This window comes from Cebus imitator, unplaced genomic scaffold (genome assembly GCF_001604975.1).
Source record: "Cebus imitator isolate Cc_AM_T3 unplaced genomic scaffold, Cebus_imitator-1.0 Scaffold45, whole genome shotgun sequence".
In the NCBI taxonomy this organism is placed as follows: domain Eukaryota; kingdom Metazoa; phylum Chordata; class Mammalia; order Primates; family Cebidae; genus Cebus; species Cebus imitator.
Genome location: NW_016107360.1, coordinates 14,508,200 through 14,527,541, shown reverse-complemented (window position 1 = coordinate 14,527,541; position 19,342 = coordinate 14,508,200). Strand labels below are relative to the sequence as shown.

The window sequence follows — 19,342 nt, the reverse complement described above, 5'->3', positions numbered from 1 at the left end:
TCCCAGACAGAGTCCCACTCTGTTGTCCAGGCTGGAGTGCAGTGGTGCGATCTCATCTCACTGCAACCTCCGTCTCCCAGGTTCAAGCAATTCTCTTGCCTCAGCCTCCCGAGTAGCTGGGATTATAGGCATGCATCACCACGTCTGGCTAAGTTTTTTGTATTTTTAGTAGAGACAGAGTTTCACCATGTTGGCCAGGCTGATCTCGAACTCCTGACCTCAGGTGATCCTCCCACCTCAGTCCCCAAAGTGCTGGAATTACAGTCATGAGCCACGACACCCAGCCCCTCTGTCTATCTTCTAAAAGGTAAACCCCACACCAGTGTGGTGGCCCTGCCCTTCCTGCTGTCCCCAGGTGAAGCTTTCCTTCACATCGGTGCAAGAGAAAGCAGCTTGCAGGAAGGCAGGAGGACATGGGCAGCCACAGGAAGCATGCTGAGCTCTCTGGCTGCATCAGGATTAGTTTTAGCTGAGAGAGAAAACCCCAAATCTTGATGACTTACAAGCTTATTTCTGTCATGTGAAAGTCTGGAGGTAGGTAGTTCAGGACTGGTATGGAGTCTCCATGACCGTCAGGAGCCCAAGCTGTCTTCTGCCTTGCTGCTCTGCCATCCTCACTACCTGGCTTTCACATCTTGGCCCAAGAGGGCTGCTCTAGCGCCAGCCATCTAGTCAACACTCTCGTTATCAGTAAAAAGAAAGGGCAAAAAAGGGCATGCCTCAATCTTTTAAGAAGACTTCTTGGCTTTATTATACTGCTGCTTAGATTTCATAACTTAATAGTATGGGTAGAACTTAGTCAGATGGGCCCAGATAAAAGATGGGGGAATCTATTGCTGAGAAAGTATAGCTGTTGGGAATGTCTAATAGCCAGTGCCATCTTGGGCTGGCCATGCCCTGTACCTACACACTATTTCCCAGCACCAAGCTAGGGACTCTGAGGGGAAAGGTACAGAGTGTCTGACTTGATCATTTTGATGTGGCCTAAAAATCAAGCCTTTGCCTGTTCAGCCTTTTACTTGTTATCAAGGTCAGCTTGTGGGCCTAATTGGGCCCATGGCTTGTGTTTGTGAGTAAAGTTTTATTAGAACACAGCCATATGCATTTATTTACTTACTGGCTGTTTCACACTACACAGTTGAGTAGTTTGACAGAGACCACCCAGCCCACAGAGCGTAAAATATTTGCTGTCTGACACTTTACAGAAAGACATGATCAGTCTTCTTTGACAGCAGGACCCAGCCGGGCGCGGTCACTCATGCCTGTATTCCCAGCACTATGGGAGGCTGAGGTGGGTGGATCACGAAGTCAGACATTTGAGACCAGCCTAGCCAACATGGGGAAACCCTGTCTCTACTAAAAATACAAAAAAATTAGCTGGGCATGGTGGCGCGCACCTATAATCCCAGCTACTGAGGAGGCTGAGACAGAAGAATCGCTTGAACCTGGGAGGCAGAGGTTGCAGTGAGCAGAGATGGTGCCACTGCACTCGAGCCTGGGCGACAGAGGGAGACTCTATCCCAAAAAAAAAAAAGAGAGAGAATGACAGTAGGACCCTCAGCCTTTTCCAGTGACAAGTCATGGTTAGCCACATGTGTTTCTGGATGGGGGAAGGCTGTTGGCATTTTGGGTACAACAGTTCTTGTGAGACCTGCCCAGCACTTTGCGGGACACCTGACATGACTGGCCCTGCCCACAAGATGACAGGGTACTTCCCTCTTCCAGTAACATAACCACTGAAAGCAGCCCCGCACGTTTCTAAGCCCATGCCCTCCACCATGCAGTGAGCACCAGGTACAGGGTCTGGCTGACACATAGGCCCCCTGAAAAGGGGGTGATGTCAGATGTGGCTGGCCTCACATGTCCTCCCTGTGTCCCTCATGGTCGTGTCAGGAGCGGGGGACTGTGCTGCAGCCTCCATCATGGGCAGGTGCGGGGTGGGTCTGGCGACCCCACATTGGCCAGGCTTTGAAAGGGGCTATTTGGTTTTCAAAGAATTGCTGCAGCCATTCTCCAGGGGCGTCTATACCTGGGAAAACTCCAGGGCCTGAAGGCTTCTGGATCTTTGTAAGATTAATGATCCTTCATCATGAGTGCCTGCCCTGACTCGTAATTTTTTTGCTGTTTTCAGACTTAGCGTAAACCAGATCACTGATGGTGGCGTAAAGGTGCTAAGCGAAGAGCTGACCAAATACAAAATTGTGACATATTTGGGGTATGTCTTTCTCCAGAACACTGGGCCAACTACCTAGTAATGATACAGAGCTGCAGGAAATCACCATTCATGTGGGTGCCTGGATGGTCGGCACGGATGGCCCAGGGCTGGGAAGAGCACTGGGCCGGGAGTTGAGTCCTGGGTTCTGTGCGTGGCTTGGCCACTTGGCCAGTCATAAGTCTTGCTGAGCCTCAGCCTCCTCACCTGTAAAACGGTGATCCCAGTTTAGACAAGTTGCTTTACAACTGGTTATTGGGGAATGCAAAGAGAGAATATAAGGGAATATGTTTAATAAATGTTAGAATCCTGTTTACATAGTAGTTTTGACTATTACGGATCCGAATTCCCTCATACAGAGCCCTTGAGGCAAGACCCGAATGGGGATTCTGGGTGCATGCTATGGCGTGACGTGGCTCAGGGGTCTGAGGCTGTGTTCCGCTTTAAAACACTTTCATATTGCTCCCGCAGAATGTATGAACAGTCAAACCCAGTGTGGTAAGAAAGACTATAAATAGCTCCACATCAGTTGCCAAAAGAATTGTGAAAAATGTGGGGCATTCAGAGCCTTTGAGGTTTTGGAGTCTGCGAGAAGGGACGGCGGGCCAGCGTCACACCACTGGTGGCTCTGTGGGCTGGAGCGCTTGTTCAGTTTCTTGGGGCCTCAGCGGCCTGCAATGTTAACGAGGACAGGGACACGAACCACCCTGGGCTGCACTCGGCTCCAGGGCTCTGTGCAGCTGTGGAACCCTCGAAGCCTGAGCTTAGCTGCCTTTCAACATCCTTCTGCTGTATTATTGAATTGGCATTGAGTGGTGGGATAGCTGAAAGGTAGACATTGAGAAGTTTCAATATGCAGAGAGAATCTTTTCCCCTGAAGATGCTGAATGTAATCTTCCTTGTAAATACCCATCACCTGCCAGTCACCAAGCACCCATGCGCCAGGGCTTTGCATTATGTCCTAAGATCCTCATCACTACCCTGCAAGGGGGCTATAATCATTACCCCCATATTACAGATGGAGAAACTGAGGCACAGAGCCCTTAGGTGACTTGTCCCAGGCCATAAAGCTGGGGAAAGTGGTGGAGCTGGTTTTGAGCAGGGGTGTGAGACCCAGAGCCCCAAACTCCCGTGTCTATGTTTTCCCCTTTCAACCTAGACCTTGGAAATCAGTAGACAGCACATACTTCAAAAAATAGGGTTATTACAATGACATTGGGAGCCAGGAAGTCTCACGGCTGTACTTTCTCTTGAAGTTTATACAACAACCAGATCACCGATGTCGGAGCCAGGTACGTCACCAAGATCCTGGATGAATGCCAAAGCCTCACTCACCTTAAGTAAGTGGGGTAGGCACCAGCTTCCTTGGTAGTTTCTCTTAGTCACCCCCTTCTGTTGTTCAAAGATTAAATGTCATGGTAAAGAGCTTTCATCCTAAGGCCTTCACTTGTCCCTAGGCCATGTTGGTCAAATAAGGACACCTCAGTGTGATCCGTGAGGCCTGAATCCTGGAAGGGGCACCTGTCGTTGGTAGGGGAAAGGTTGGCATTTTGATTTTGTTGACTACTAACCCCAAGAAAGGACTCTCACCCTTTCTGGTGATCTTTTTGCCCCAAGGGAGTTTCTTGTCTGGTTGGAAGCAAGAACTTGGGCCTTTGCCCTCCTGTAGATGTGCCCTGCCTAGGGGGTGACAGTGTGCCAGGCTTGGAGCCTCTGGTCCTGCTCTGACTGTAGCCACAGACCTTGACAGTCAAAGTGGGGCCTCCCTGGTCTGCTGAGGGAAGTCAGTGATGCTGCTTTGGCCACTTAGAGGACCCCAGGGAGGGCTCAGGTCCCTGAGCTTCTGCAGAGATATGGGCCATCTCCTGGAGAGGAACCCTGACTAACTGTCCTCAGGGCTTCAGGTCCCTCCCTGAGAGGCGGCCCAGGCCATGGCTCTTGTGGGTCCCAGAAGAAAGTCCACAATTCCCAAGATGGGGCTGGAAGGGGCTGTGTGCTTGGGAGGAGGATGGCCCACTTTGGAGCCCCTGCATAGCTGGAGGCTGATGTGCATGACTCTCTCTGCAGACTGGGAAAAAACAAAATCACGAGTGAAGGAGGGAAGTGCCTCGCGCAGGCTGTGAGGAACAGCAAATCAATCTCTGATGTTGGGTGAGTAGAAGGGGACGAGTGTGTCTATATAAGCTGCTGCGTGTGCGTAGGCACCTGCTGTTCCTTCCATACCTCAATACACCAGAAGGACCGCTGGGGCTCGCTGTCGGGGAGACACAGCGGAGAGCTTTCACCGCACTGCAGAACTGAAACCGCTGTCATTAGGCAGTAACTCCTGGGCCCTGCCCGCTCCCATGCCCCTTGCAGCCACCCTTCTGCTTACTTTATGGTTTTTGACTACTTTCCCTCACGTAAGTGGAATCATACAGTATTTGCCTTTTGGGGATGGCTGATTTCACTAGCATCATGTCCTCAAGGTTCATCCATATTGAAGCATGTGACAGGATTTTTTTTTTTAAACAAAGTCTTGCTCTGTTGCCCAGGCTGGAGTGCAGTGGCTCAATCTTGGCTCACTGCAACCTCCGTCTCCCTGGTTCATGCAATTCTTCTGCCTCAGCCTCACAAGTAGCTGGGACTACGAGCAACCGCCACCATGCCTGGCTAATTTTTGTATTTTTAGTAGAGGTGGGGTTTCACCATATTGACCAGGCTGGTCTTGAACTCCTGACCTTAAATGATCTAACCACCTCAGCCTTCCAAAGTGATTACAGGCATGAGCCACCACGCCCAGCCAGGATTTCCTTCTTTTTTAAGGCTGAGTAATACTCCATTGCGTGGCTGTGCCACATTTGTTTACTCATTCATCTAAGAACAGATACTGGGTTGCTTCTGTGCTTTGGCTATTGTGAATAAGGCTGCTGGGCACTTGGGCGTGCAAATCACTCTTCAAGGGACTGCCTTCAATTCTTTTGGGTGTATACCCAGCAGTGGGATTGCTGGATCCCATGGTAAGTTTTAATTTTTGAAGGACCGTTATACCATTTTCCACAGTAGCGGCACCATTTTATGTTCCCACCCACAGTGCATGAGGGTTCCACTTTCCCCACATCCTTGCCAACACTTGCTATTTTCTCTTTTTGACAGTAGCCATCCTAATGAATGAGAGATTGTATCTCATTGTGGTTTTGATTCTTGAGGCTTTTTAAAGCTTTTCATATCATTATAATTTTTATTGGATTATGAAAGGAACACAAGTAATTTTAGTTGGAAACTTTGAAAAATTATCTTCTCAGAAAATAATTCTTGTTAACGTTTGAGCTCAGCTAAGCTCTCTCACTTTCTCTTTCTTCCTCTCTTTGTACTATTTTTTAAAAATATAGTAGGAATCAGATTTTATGTACAGAGTTTTATCCTTCTGTTTCCATTTAATCTCATGCCTTGAGTAGTTTTCTACTAAATTAAAAATGCGATGCCATTCAATTGTATAATAGATACATATATTTAAGCAAAACACTGAAAACTCTTATTTTGGGATCCAGCAAGCCATTCTTGGAAGGGTGTAGGCAGGTAGCTTGCGTGGTACAAATATGTTCTTAAGGCTGCCACTGTTGCCCTGAGAGTGGGCCACACGAACTTGCTTTGCTGCGTATAGACAGTGTGCACTGATCCTGTCAGGGGCAGCCAGCACTTTTGTATCGGTCACACACTCTTCTAAGTGCTTTGCATCTGTTACAACTCAATGAATCCTCACAACAACTCCACGAGGGAATGCTCTAAGTATCCCACTTTATAGATGTGGAGACTGAGGTCCAAGAGACTACACAATTGCCCCAAGTTTGCACTGGTAGCAGATGGCAGAGCCAGGACTGGAGTCCACCATCTTACTATGCAGACTGTTTTGGCTAGAGCCTCTCTGGATCTGCTGTGGGGGAGAGAATACAGCTCTAACACCGCAGCTCTCCACCAAGATGGCCATAGCCGCAGAGCTTGGTTGGGTGACATCCTCTTTATTTGACAGGAACCTTGCTGATAGGGTTTCTGAAGGCACTTCCTGCTCTTTGTCTCCTGGAAGACTGTGTCTTCAGGAATGTCTCTGACCCTGCCCAGAGTTCAGCAGATGCTGGGAACCCAGCACCTGTACACGGCCTCCCCTTCAGGACTCTGCAGGCCTCTGTGCTCCATGGGAGACATGCAGGTGCTTTCTCTCATGAGCGCAGGTTCCCGGGCTGAAAGCTCTCCGAAGCTCGCAGTGAGGTGCCGTCTCTAATTGTGCCACTTGCTGATGGCCTCTGTTCACAAGGCTTCCCCTGCATTTCGATCTTACATCACCCCTTGAATTTGAAATCCTGGGCGGCCCACTCAGAGGCCAGTGCAGGCAATTAGTGTCCAGGCCCACAGCTCCAGGGACTGAGGGCAAACATCTGCCTGTTGAGTGTGAATCAAGCTGTGGCCATTGGCAAAAAAGAAGGGGTGGGCATGGCTGTGTTTGGAGGAGCTAACATTCACTGTCTTGTCTCCTTCCTCAGGATGTGGGGCAATCAAGTTGGGGATGAAGGGGCAAAAGCCTTTGCAGAGGCTCTGCGGAACCACCCCAGCTTGACCACCCTGAGGTAACTGCGGCCCTACTGTCTCCAGGGGCCAACCTGGTCCCTCCCGGGTACTCTTGGTTTGCTGGGGATGGGCGATTGGAGCTCCTAATAGGAGGGAGATTTGCATGTGTGATTTTCCTTACTCTTGTCAAACCTTTTATTGATGCATAAGAGGCCATCTAGTAAAGCACGTTCTTTTTAACTTTAAGTTCTGGGATACATGTAGAGGATATGCAGGTGTGTTACATAGGCAAACGTGTGCCATGGTGGTTTGCTTCACCTATCAACCTGTCATCTAGGTTTTAAGCCCCACATGCATTAGGTATGTGTAGTAATACTCTCCCTCCTCTTGCCCTCCACCCCGCGACATGCCCCCGTGTGTGATGTTCCCCTCCCTGTGTCCATTCGTTCTCATTGTTCACCTTCCACTTATGAGTGAGAACATGTGGTATTTGGTTTTTTGTTCCTGTGTTGCCTGAGAATGAGGGTTTCCAGCTTCATCCATGTCCCTGCAAAGGACTTGATCTCATTCTTTTTTTATGGCTGCATAGTATTCCATAATGCATATGTGCCACATTTTCTTTATCTAGTGTATCATTGATGGGCATTTGGGTTGGTTCCAAGTCTTTGCTATTGTAAATAGTGCTGCAGTAAACATACATGTGCATGTGTCTTTATAGTAATGATTTGTTTTTATGTTTTATTTTTTTGAGATGGATTTTCGCTCTTTTTGCCCAGGCTGGAGTGCAATGGTATGATCTCAGCTCACCACAACCTCCACCTCCTGGGTTCAAGCAATTCTCCTGCCTCAGCCTCCTGAGTAGCTGGGATTACAGGCATGCACCACCACTCCTGGCTAATTTTGTATTTTTATTAGAGACGGACTTTCTCCATGTTGGTCTGGGTGGTATTGAACTTCCGACCTCAGGTGATCCACCCAGCTCAGCCTCCCAAAGTGCTGGGATTACAAATGTGAGCCAGCCAGTAGAATGATTTATAATCCTTTGAATATATGCCCAGTAATGGGATTGCTGGATCCAATGTTATTTCTGGTTCTAGATCCTTGAGGAATCACCTTAAGTGTTCTTTCAGCTCAGTGAATTCTGCATGGGTCCCACACCAGCCAGTCACCACCCTCCTCAAGATGGAGGACATTTCCAGCCCCTCAGCCATCCCTGCATGCCCCTTGGGGTAGGGGGAGTGTTTCCAATAGAACTTAGTAAGATGCTGGCCAGCAGGTTCCTTCCCCTTCCTTGTCTTCAGGACGATGTTAGAAAAGAGGGACTCTTCCTCTCTATAAACAGGGATGCTCCTACCCAGCCTCCACTTAGGTCGCTGGCCAAATCTTGGGGCCCTGGTGTGTTCTGATGCTGTCCTTTCTGCCACTGAAAAAGAGTCCCAGAAGGTGGGGGCAGTAGCAGAAGAGAGTCAGGTCTTGCAGATGGGGTACCTTGATGGGGCCAGCCTTTGGAAGCACAGCTCACCAGGCCACTCCAGCCTCCAGCCCATGTACAGAAACCTGAGAAACCTGAGACGCCTACCCCAGCCCACTGCTGTGTGAGCAGGCCGTGCTGATGGCCCATTTCCCGTCTGGCCTGCCCTTGTGCTCTCTGTATGGGCTCTGGGAAAGCAACACCTGAGCACTGCTATAGCTCAGCAGTTCTGCATCCTGACTCAAGTGAGCCTGGGTGGGGCCCACGGCCAGGCAGAGGCTTCCCAGCTGTTCTGAGGTTGAAGCCAAGAATAAATGTAGATGTGTCTCTGCTAATTCACCCCAACTGTGTTGCTTCCTAGTCTTGCGTCTAACGGCGTCTCCACAGAAGGAGGAAAGAGCCTTGCAAGGGCCCTGCAGCAGAATACGTCTCTAGAAATACTGTGGTAAGAGCTCAAGTCGTTTCATTTGTCTGTTTATTTTTCTGAGACAGGGTCTCGCTTTGTTGCCCAGGCTTGAGTGCAGTGGTGTGATCTCGGCTCACTGCAGCCTCGACCTCCCGGACTCACATGATCCTGCCACCTCAGCCTCCCAAGTAGCTGAGACTATAGGCAGCCACCACCACGCCCAGTTAATTTTAAAAATTTTTGGTAGAGATGAGGTTTTGTTATGTTACCCAGGTTTGTCTTGAACTCAGTTCTCTTGCCCTGGCCTCCCAAAGCTCTGGGATTTCCGGTGTGGGCCTCTGCACCTGGTACAGAGTCATTTTGAGGGGTTTGGGTCTCAGGAATTATCTCAGGGGCTACACATGGCCTGGAATCTTAATAGAAAAGGTGCCTCCCAATTGGAAAGGCTCTAGGCCTTTCAATTAAGTTGAAAATTTCCTCCTAGAGAAGAAAACAGCCACTTCCACAGCATAATTAGGTACAGGATTGGGAAGTGGGCTCCAGGAGCCCGGTCTGAGGCCTTGGCCTTCTAGGCCCCAGGAGAACCAGAAGACTGGCCACACAAGCTGTCCAGGTATCCTTGGATACCTTCAGATGTGCTTGGCAGAGGCCATTTTCCATGCACTTGGTTCAAAATGCTCTCCCTTCCTTCTCTTCACCTGCCTTGCCCCAGGCAGCCTCCTCTTTCCCCAGGTCTCCACATCAGGGTTTGGCCTTTCTGCTCCATCCAGCTCACCTGTCACTTGTCACCTGAAGCCCACAGTTCTTGCTCCCTCTCTGCACTCCAGGGCACTTACTAAATGGATGTGGTCTCCTGAGGGTGTTTTTTGTTGGCGTTCTCTTTTTCATGGTCATTCAATGTTTTATTTTGCTTTATTTTTATTTTATTTACATGCCTGTATCATAAATTCCATATAGGTGGCTGGGTGCAGTGGCTTACGCCTGTAATCACGGTACTTTGGGAGACTGAGGCAGGAGGATCGCTTGAGGCCAGGAGTTCGAGACCAGCCTGGGCAACATAGCCAGACCCACCCCCATCTTAAAAAAAAAAAAAGAAAAAAAATTCCTTACAGGTGAGGGAGTTGTAATACACTTCTCCCTATTAGCTACTTATAGGCCAGTGCTCATTTGATCTTGCTAAATTAGTTACCGAGAATGACAATGTCATCTTTATGAGAGTTCTGACACTAGGCCTGCTGGCCAGTAGGCGCATCTTAAATTATTTCCCCTCAAGAAATCATCTAACATTTTGAAAAGTCATATATGGCTATTGGAAAAAATGTAAGACACTCAAGTCTTAAAAGGAGGAAGTAAAAGTACCTCCCTTCGTGTTTTCCAAAATAACCTTTCCTTTCTAGCCTTTTGTTCTATGTATGTTCAAAGATATGCAAAATAGAACAGCATTCAACAAGTGGCCCTAAAAATATCTTAATCATGGATTGCATATAACTTACATGTCCCTTTTAGGGTTTCTCAATCTTGACGCTGTTGATTGAGAATCATTTTGGTCCAAGTGATTCTTCGTTATGGGAGGGCCATCCTGTGCATCGTAGAAGGTTTAGGAGCGTCTCCGCCCTGTACCTCCTGGTGGTGAGGATCAAAAATGCCTCTGGACATGGCTAGGTACCCCATGGAGAGTGAAATCACCTGGATAGCAGTCATGTCAACACCTAGAAGCCCTCAAGTGCTGACTGCATGCCATGTGTTATTCTACACCTTTTAACTCGCTCAGCCTCACAACCACCCTATACAATCTATATTAGTAATATTCACATTCACCAGTGAGGAAACTCAGACCCAAAGAACTTAAGCCCCTTGCCCAAGATCACCCTGCTCGTGAGTGATACAAACCTGCCCAGGTTGAGTCTGGAGCAGGTGTCAATGCTGTGCTCCTCTCCCTCCTTATTCTACCTCATTCTCCCTAAGAGCTGCACAACGGAACATTGAATAGATGTCACAGTGTATTTCATCAGTTTTTTCTGATTTAAACTTGTTCAGATTTTACATTAGGATAGATAATACCACAGTGTATGCTGCAATTTATAAAGCTTTGCATGTATACTTTTGCACACTGCAGCGTAAATTTCTAGAAGTCTAATTGTCTTAAAGTGAAACACATTTAAATTTTGGACAGGCACCTCCAAACTGCCCTTCAAGGAATGATTTTTTTAAAAATATTCTTTCTGTTCTATTCTTCTTCCTAATGATTCTTTCATCCACTGGCACAAGTGGGTCCTACCCTGTTTACACTGAGAAGCTTTGGTGCTTTATCCACTTCTGGTTTTAAGAACCACTGAGAGCCTTCCTGAACTTTCAGTCACTTAACTTGGGTCCCTCACCAGTTAACTCAGACCAAAGTACTGACCACATCTTAACGTGCAGTTGGTGGCTGTTTCAGGTCTTCAAACTGACTTGGATAACACATTGTCAGTGGTCTTCAAGGGATCCCGAGACTAGAGACCCGAGAAGCAGGCCATTGGCCCTTTGTTTTCTATGGTGCACGATCTTCCATGAAATCTGAGGGCTCAGCAAAGGTGGAGAGGTAGGGTGGCCTTCTTTGCAGGCAGCCAGGCTAAGAAATAGGAGCTCTGGTGCAGGATTTGCATTAGAAATGAGTCCCATTGATCTGTAGGGCTGAGAGGCTGGGCTTGAGTTGTCAGCAACTGATCAGCTACGTAGCTGGAGAGCCTTGGGCTGGGCTCCCACTCCTGTGAACTCTAAAACAGCATCTGCCAAGTAGGCTCTCTTGAGTAAATACTTCCTTTTTTTTTCCCCTAGGCTGACCGAAAATGAACTCAATGATGAAGTGGCAGAGAGTTTGGCAGAAATGTTGAAAGTCAACCAGACGTTAAAGCATTTATGGTAGGTAACTCAGCCTTAGAATTTCACACTGTGCTACTTTTCCAAAGTATTTTTTGAGATAAGATTTGCATACTGTAAAATTCACTCTCTTAAAGTGTACAATTCAGAGGTTTTTAGTGCAGTCATCACCATCTAATTCTCGAATGTTTTCACTACCCCTCCCCACTCCAGAAAGCCCCTGTATCCATTAGTCACTCCCTATCCTCCTTCCCAGACCCCAGCAACTGCTAATCCACTTTCTGTCTCTATGGATTTGCCTACTCTGGGCATTTCATATAAATGGAATCAAGCAATATGTGACCTTTTGTCTCTGTGTTCTAGCATGTTTCATTCCTTTTTATGGCTAAATGATAACTCACTCTAAGGCTATTTCACAGTTTATTAATCAGTTGATGGGACATTTGAGTTGTTTCTACTTTTTCACTATTATGTATAATACTATTGTGAACACTTCTGTACATGCTTTTGGATGAACATATGTTTTCATCTCTTTTGGGAATATACCTGGGAATAGAATTGCTGGGTCATATAGGAATTCTGTAACTTTCTGAGGAGCCATCAAACAGTTTTCTAAAGTGGATGTCCTATTTTACAGTCTCACTAGCAATGTATGTGGGTTATAATTTCTCCACACCCTCACCAACACTCGTTATTGTCCATCTTTTAAATTAAATCTAGTTATAGTAGTGGGTGTGAAGTAATATTGTGGTTTTGATTTGCATTTCCCTGATAACTAACAATGTTGAGTGTATTTTTATGTGCCTACAGGCTGTCTATGTAGCTTCTTTAGAGACATGTCTCTGTATCCTTTGCCCATTTTAAAATTGGGCTTATTTGTCTTTTTATTGCTAAGTTGTAGGGGTTCTCTGTAAATATTTTCTTTCTTTCTGTGGAGTTTTCCCTCTTTCTTGATAGTAGACTTTGAAGGACAAAAGGTTTTAATTTTTTTTTTTTTGAAATGAAGTCTTGCTTTTGTCACCCAGGCTGGAGTGCAATGGCATGATCTCAGCTCTCTGCAGCCTCCACCTTCCGGGTTCAAGTGATTCTTCTGCCTCAGCCTCCTGAATAGTTGCGATTACAGGCATGAGCCACCACCCCTGACTCATTTTGTATTTTTAGTAGATACAGGGTTTCACCATGTAGGCCAGGCTGATCTCGAACTCCTGACCCCAGGTGATCTGCCTGCCTTGGCCTCCCCAAGTGCTGGGATTACAGGCGTGAGCCACTGCACTCGGCCAGTAGTTTTTAATTTTCATGAAGTCCAATTTATCTTTTTTTTTCTTTGGTTGCTTGTGCTTTCAGTGTCTTATCTAAGAAATAATTGCCTAATCCAAGATCACAAAGATCTCCACCTAAGTTTTCTCGTGTTATAGTTGCTTCCCCTCACATTTAGGTCTGCAATCCATTTTGAGTTAATTTTTGTATAAAGTGAGAGTTAACCTCGTTCTCTTGCACGTGGCTATCCAGCTGTACCAGAGCACCATGTGTTGAACAGATTATCTTTTTCTATTGAATGGCCTTGACACCCTTGTCAAAAATCAATTGACCATTAATGTACGGGTTTATTTCTGAATTCTCTGTTCTGGTCCACTGATTTATATGTCTCTCCTCTGCCAGGACTATTGCTGTAGCTTTGTAGTATGTTTTGAAATCAGAAAGTGTGAGTTCTCCTACTTTGTTCTTCTTTCTCAAGACTGTTTTGACCATTCTGGGTTCTTTGCGTTTCTTATTAATTCAGACTTGCCTTGACAGTTTCAGCAAAAAGATTAGACTGTGCTACATGTTGTTTTTCCTTTGTGTTTTAGCCTGCAGAATTATTTTAGCCCATTCCCTAAGTGCAGGCCAGCTGCTCCAGGGAGAGTAGAGCTAGGATGGGGCCAGAAAGAGTCTCAGCTGCTTTGTGCATTCCCAACCTGCACCAGCCTAATAAAGGCAGCCCAAGTGGGCGGATGTGCCTGGACACTGCCAAGCTTTTTGGGGCATTAGGTGCTCTCTTTCCTGGCCTCCTGCCAAGTCTTGGTTGGAGGCTGCCTTCCCTGCCTTCAACAAAGCCTAGGGGGTGACTAGAAAACAGCAGAGTGTGACCGAATGCAGAACTGAGTGCCCACTACCAGGTTCTATTTTTGTCCCTTTTGAAAGGGAAGGTCATCGCCTCTGCCACAGAACCCAAGGGCCCTAGCCCTTGTGAGGTGTGGCTGGGAATACCAGGTCCTGGCTGCAGCCCAGCCACGAGTGGTCCTGTGTGCTTGGGCAGTAACAATGACAAGAGTTCCTTTCCCTGGACACTGTGCCTAATACACACCCTCCCTTGAAATCTCACACACCCAGTGGATGGGGGGGCACCCTTATAGTTATTCTCATTTTAAAGATGAAACAACTGAGGCACAGACAGATATGTTGATATTTCAAGGTTCTGTAGCTGAAAAGTGGGGAGGGAGGGTTTGAGAGGAGCTGCAACCGCTCTGCGATGCTGCCTCTCAAGAGGGAGTCCTCTTCACTTACGACAGCGTAGGGCCCTTGTCTTCTTGGTAAGGTCTTTCTTCTTGGATCAGTGCCAGGATTTCTAAGGGTCAGGTTTAGCAGGAGCCTATTCTACAAACAGCCAGGAGCAGGGAATGTCTCTGTGATGAAGTGGAGACACCACAGCCTCTTGATGCATTTATTTCCTGGCTGGGTTAGAAGCATAGCCGCCCAGGGGAGCATTTCAGGAGAGGCGTGGCTTCCTAGTGCTTTCGGAACCCTTTGTTTCATTTGGATCACTGCCACCTAGAACAATGGGGTACATTCTCAGAGGCCCCATTATCAAAGCTTTTCCACTGAGCCCCATGAGAACCGTTTCATGGCAGCACAACTGTTTCTCCTCCTCCCTCTTTTTTTTTTTTTTTTTTTTTTTTTTTTTTTTGGCTTCTGTCTTTTTTTTTTTTTTTTTTTTTTTTTTTTTTTCTCTTTTTTTTTTTTTTTTAACCTCGCCCTCCTAAAGTGCTGGGATTACAGGCTTGAGCCACCGCGCCCGGCTCTTTTTTTCTTTTTTGAGAAGGAGTTTCACTCTTGTTACCCAGGCTGGAGTGCAATGCCTCGATCTCGGCTCACTGCAACCTCCGCCTCCTGGGTTCAGGCAATTCTCCTGCCTCAGCCTCCTGAGTAGCTGGGATTATAGGCACACGCCACTGTGCCCAGCTAATTTTTTTGTATTTTTTTAGTAGAGACGGGATTTCACCATGTTGACCAGGATGGACTCGATCTCTTGACCTTGTGATCCACCTGACTCAGCCTCCCAAAGTGCTGGGATTACAGGCGTGAGCCACCGTGCCCAGCAGATATTAGTCTTATTCATTCTTTTCAACTTTTTTTTTGAAACCCATTAACCATCTCCACTTCCCCCCAATTCCCTCACTACCTTTCCCAGCTTCTGGTAACCATCCTTCTCTTTGTATCCCAATGAGTTCAATTGTTTTAATTTTTGGCTCCCACAAATAAGTGACAACATGCAAAGTTTGTCTTTCTGTGCCTCGCTTATTTCACGTAACATAATGACCTTCAGTTCTACCCATGTTGCTGCAAATGACAGGATCTCATTCTTATTACAGATGAATAGTACTCCATTGTGTATACGTACCACATTAAAAAAAAATCAATTTGTCTGTTGATGGACACTTAGGTTGCTTCCAAATCTTGGCTATTGTGAATAATGTTGCAGTAAACATGGTAGTGCAGATATCTCTTCGATATACTAATGTCCTTTCTTTTGGGTATATGCCCAGGAGTAAGATTGATGGATCTTATGGTAGTTCTAGTATTAGTTTTTTGAGGAGTCTCCAAACTGTTCTCCATAGTGGTTGTACTATATGAGGGTTCCCTTTTCTCTGTGTCCTCACCAGCATTTGTTATTGTCTGTCTTTTGGATGAAAATCATTTTAACTGAGATGAAATGATATCTCGTTGTAATTTTGATTTGCATCTCTTTGACGTGCAGTGATTTTGAGCACCTTTTCATGTACCTCTTTGCCATTTGTATGTCATCTTTTGAGAAATGTCTACTTAGATCTTTTGCAATTTTTAAATCTGATTGTTAGGTTATTTTCCTATAGAGTTGTTTGAGCTCCTTATATATTCTGGTTATGAACGCCTTGTCAGATGGGTAGTTTGCAAGTATGTTATTCCATTCCATGGGTTTCCTCTTCACTGTGTTGATTGTTTTCTTTGCTGTGCAGAAGTGTTTTAATTTTGATTCTATCCCATTTGTCCATTTTTGCCTTGGCTGCCTGTGCTTGTGGAGTATTACTCAAGAAATCTTTGCCCATTCCAATGTCCTGGAGAGTCTCTTCAATGTTTTCTTGTAGTAGTTTCATAGTTTGAGTCTTAAATTTAAGTGTTTATTTTGATTTGACTTTTGTATAATATGGGAGACAGAGGTCTAGTTTCATTTTTCTGCATATGGATATCCAGTTTTCCCAGCACCATTTATTGAAGAGACTGTTCTTTTCCCAATGTATGTTTTTGGTAACTTTGTTGAAAATGAATTTACTGTAGATGTATGGATTTAATTCTGGATTCTCTGTTTTGTTCTGTTGGTCTATGTGTCTGTTTTGATGCCATTACTATGCCATTTTGATAACTATATCTTTATAGTATAATTTAAAGTCAGTTTGAAGTATAGTATTCAGCTATAATCATACTATAATTGTACTGTAGATCTCCAGTTTTGTTCTTTTTCTTAGGATAGCTTTGGCTGTCCTGGGTCTTTTGTGGTTCCATATAAATTTTAGAACTTTTTTTTTTTTTTTTCTATTTNTCTCTTGACCTCGTGATCCACCCGCCTCGGCCTCCCAAAGTGCTGGGATTACAGGCTTGAGCCACTGCGCCCGGCCATGATGATGTGTTTCTTAGGATTTGTTGTTCAGATTGGTAGTCTCCCAGATATTTTGATTATGAGCCTCTGCAATGAAAAATGCAGACACACACATCCGTTCATGTATTACATTACTTACATATGAATATATGTTTACTATTGAACAGAAAAGTTTAAAAATGTCAAGCTGTCCTTTCGTGTATCTGATCTAGACACTTTTAGCCAGATACAAAGTCACATGGACTTGCTTCCTCCTTGACCAGCTTGTCTCTTATCCCACCTCACCCTTACAACACCCTCATGAAAGGGGCAGATTTGATCCAGTGTTATGGTTTTTATACAAGTTTTGTTCTTCTTTCAGGCTTATCCAGAATCAGATCACAGCTAAGGGGACTGCCCAGCTGGCACATGCGTTACAGAACAACACTGGCATAACAGAGATTTGGTAAGATCCCAGTGTTTGTCGCAGTAATAACAGCAGTGACTGTTCACTCAGCACCACTGACTGTGTCAGGGTGGTTTCCGTTTAACCCTGCACCATAGTAGAATTACCTCCATTTTATAGATGTAGACAGAGGCCCAGACCAGTGAAATAAAATTGCCCAAGGTCAGCATGAGAGAAGCTGGAATTCAGCCCAGAATGCCTGATTCCATAGTCTGTGCTCTCCTGCCCTGGGATCCAGCCCTCATCTACCTTCATTGGGTGGCATGGGGGAAGTAGTCAATGAAATTATTTCCTACTAAAAGTAAATCCCTCTGGGACTTAGCGATTGAGAGATGGATGTGTTGGCCATGAGTTTGGAGCTCGTTCTTCCCCTTTTCTGGGCTCCATGAGACATTTTTAGGCTGATTGAACTGACTTATGCTTTGTCTACTTTTTTTCTGCTTCGAGAACTTCCTTATGCTAACAGAAGAAAAAGTTTGCTTTACTATGACATTGAGCTCCATGCCACTTCCTTCTTGCCTCCCATGAGGCACAGACATCCCCACTCAGCAGCTCCCTTAATAACTTAATTGCCTGGGTGAGCTGGGACTGGGTGGATGCTGGGAGAGGGGCCTTGTATTAGTTCTCATGCTGCTAATTAAGACATAACTGAGACTGGGTAATTTATAAAGGAAAGAGGATTAATTGACTCACAGTTCCACATAGCTGGGGAGGCCTGACAATGATGGCAGAAGGCAAATGAGGAGCAAAGTCATGTCTTGCATGGTGGCAGGCAAGAGAGCTTGTGCAGGGGAACTGCTCCTTATTAAACCAACTGATCTCATGAGACTTATTCACTCCCATGAGAGTATGGGGGCAGCTGCCCCCATGATTCAGTTATCTCTACCTGGCCTGTCCTTGACATGTAGGGATTTACATTCAAGGTGAGATTTGGGAGAGGACACAGCCAAACCATATCAGGCCTATGGCACATGCATGATGTTTCCAATAGAAACAACAGTGGCCATGCTCATGCATCTGCTTCATGCCAGGCCCTGTGTTAGGGGTTGGGGATGCAGCAATTAATGTGACCAAAGTGCTAACTGACCGGAGCTGAGCATGGAGCACCCAGGATACCTGAACCCAGACTCGTAATTGCTCTGGAAACTTACTGTGAACTCCAGAGCCTGAGACAGTGTGCCCAGTGTGAAGCTCCAACCCACATGGAGACTGGCAGAGGGCAGAGCAGGTTTCTGGTGAAGATACAGGAGCTCCTGAGCCCACTGTGGCTTCTCTGAGCTCCCATGGGGCAGTCTCACCATGGACCCAAACCCTTAGCTCAGTGCCCACTCCTCATTAACTGCATCTTCCCTTCATGACTGGGGAGACTTTCATAGCCAATTTAAAAAAAAAAAAAAAGATACAGCTCCTTGACCAACACAGGCTCCTCAAACAGTGTTTTTTAAACTTTGCCTTAGAACTTGTTTGGAACTTGTCATAAAATCAGATCAGTTTGGTGAGTTGCAACCAACAATATTTAAAAAGAAATTGGAACAGAACAGAATATCAGGATGCAATGTGCACAGCAGGGAAGTATTTCATTCACCTTAGTTCATGCTTGCATGTGAGCGGGTGTGTGTTTGCATAAGCGTTGGTTCACAATGTAAAAATGTAATTCTTTTTTTTATTTTTTATTTTTATTTAGCATTTTAGGTTTTGGGGTACATGTGAAGAACATGCAAGATTGTTGCATAGGTACACACATGGTAGTGTGATTTACTGCCTTCCTTCCCATCACCTATATCTGGCATTTCTCCCCATGCTATCTCTCCCCAACTCCCCACACCCTGCTGTCCCTCCCCTATTTCCCCCCAACAGACCCCAAGTGTGATGCTCCCCTCCCTGTGTCCATGTGTTCTCACTGTTCAACACCCGCCTATGAGTGAGAACATGTGGTGTTTGATTTTCTGTTCTTGTGTAAGTTGGCTGAGAATGTTGGTTTCCAGGTTCATCCATGTCCCTACAAAGGACACGAACTAATCATTTTTTATGGCTGCATAGTATTCCATGGTGTATATGTGCCACATTTTGCCTGTCCAGTTTATCATTGATGGGCATTTGGGTTGGTTCCAGGTCTTTGCTATTGTAAACAGTGCTGCAGTGAAGATTCGTATGCATGTGTCCTTACAGTAGAACAATTTATAATCCTTTGGATATATACCTAGTAATGGGATTGCTGGGTCAAATGGAATTTCTGTTTCTAGGTCCTTGAAGAATCGCCACACTGTCTTCCACAATGGTTGAACTAATTTACACTCCCACCAACAGTGTAAAAGTGTTCCTATTTCTCCACATCCTCTCCAGCATCTGTTGTCTCCAGATTTTTTAATGATCACCATTCTAACTGGCGTGAGATGGTATCTCAATATAGTTTTGATTTCCTTTAATGACCAGTGATGATGAGCATTTTTTCATATGTTTGTTGGCCTCATATATGTCTTCTTTTGTAAAGTGTCTGTTCATATCCTTCGCCCACT

The 19,342-nt window shown here is 45.8% G+C and overlaps 1 protein-coding gene across 2 annotated transcripts in view; it reads left to right on the top strand.

Annotated features, from left to right (window-relative positions):
* The window catches only part of NOD1 (nucleotide binding oligomerization domain containing 1), a 65,530-nt gene that overhangs the window by 29,383 nt on the left and 16,805 nt on the right, over positions 1-19,342 (top strand). The window contains exons 7-13 of one of the 2 annotated variants that reach the window (XM_017527099.1): positions 2,132-2,215; positions 3,469-3,552; positions 4,280-4,363; positions 6,730-6,813; positions 8,587-8,670; positions 11,449-11,532; positions 16,743-16,826. In XM_017527099.1, the coding sequence (XP_017382588.1) occupies positions 2,132-2,215; positions 3,469-3,552; positions 4,280-4,363; positions 6,730-6,813; positions 8,587-8,670; positions 11,449-11,532; positions 16,743-16,826 (588 nt within the window). The remainder of the gene's footprint in view (positions 1-2,131; positions 2,216-3,468; positions 3,553-4,279; positions 4,364-6,729; positions 6,814-8,586; positions 8,671-11,448; positions 11,533-16,742; positions 16,827-19,342) is intronic. The other variant, XM_037737938.1, reaches the window with a different exon arrangement.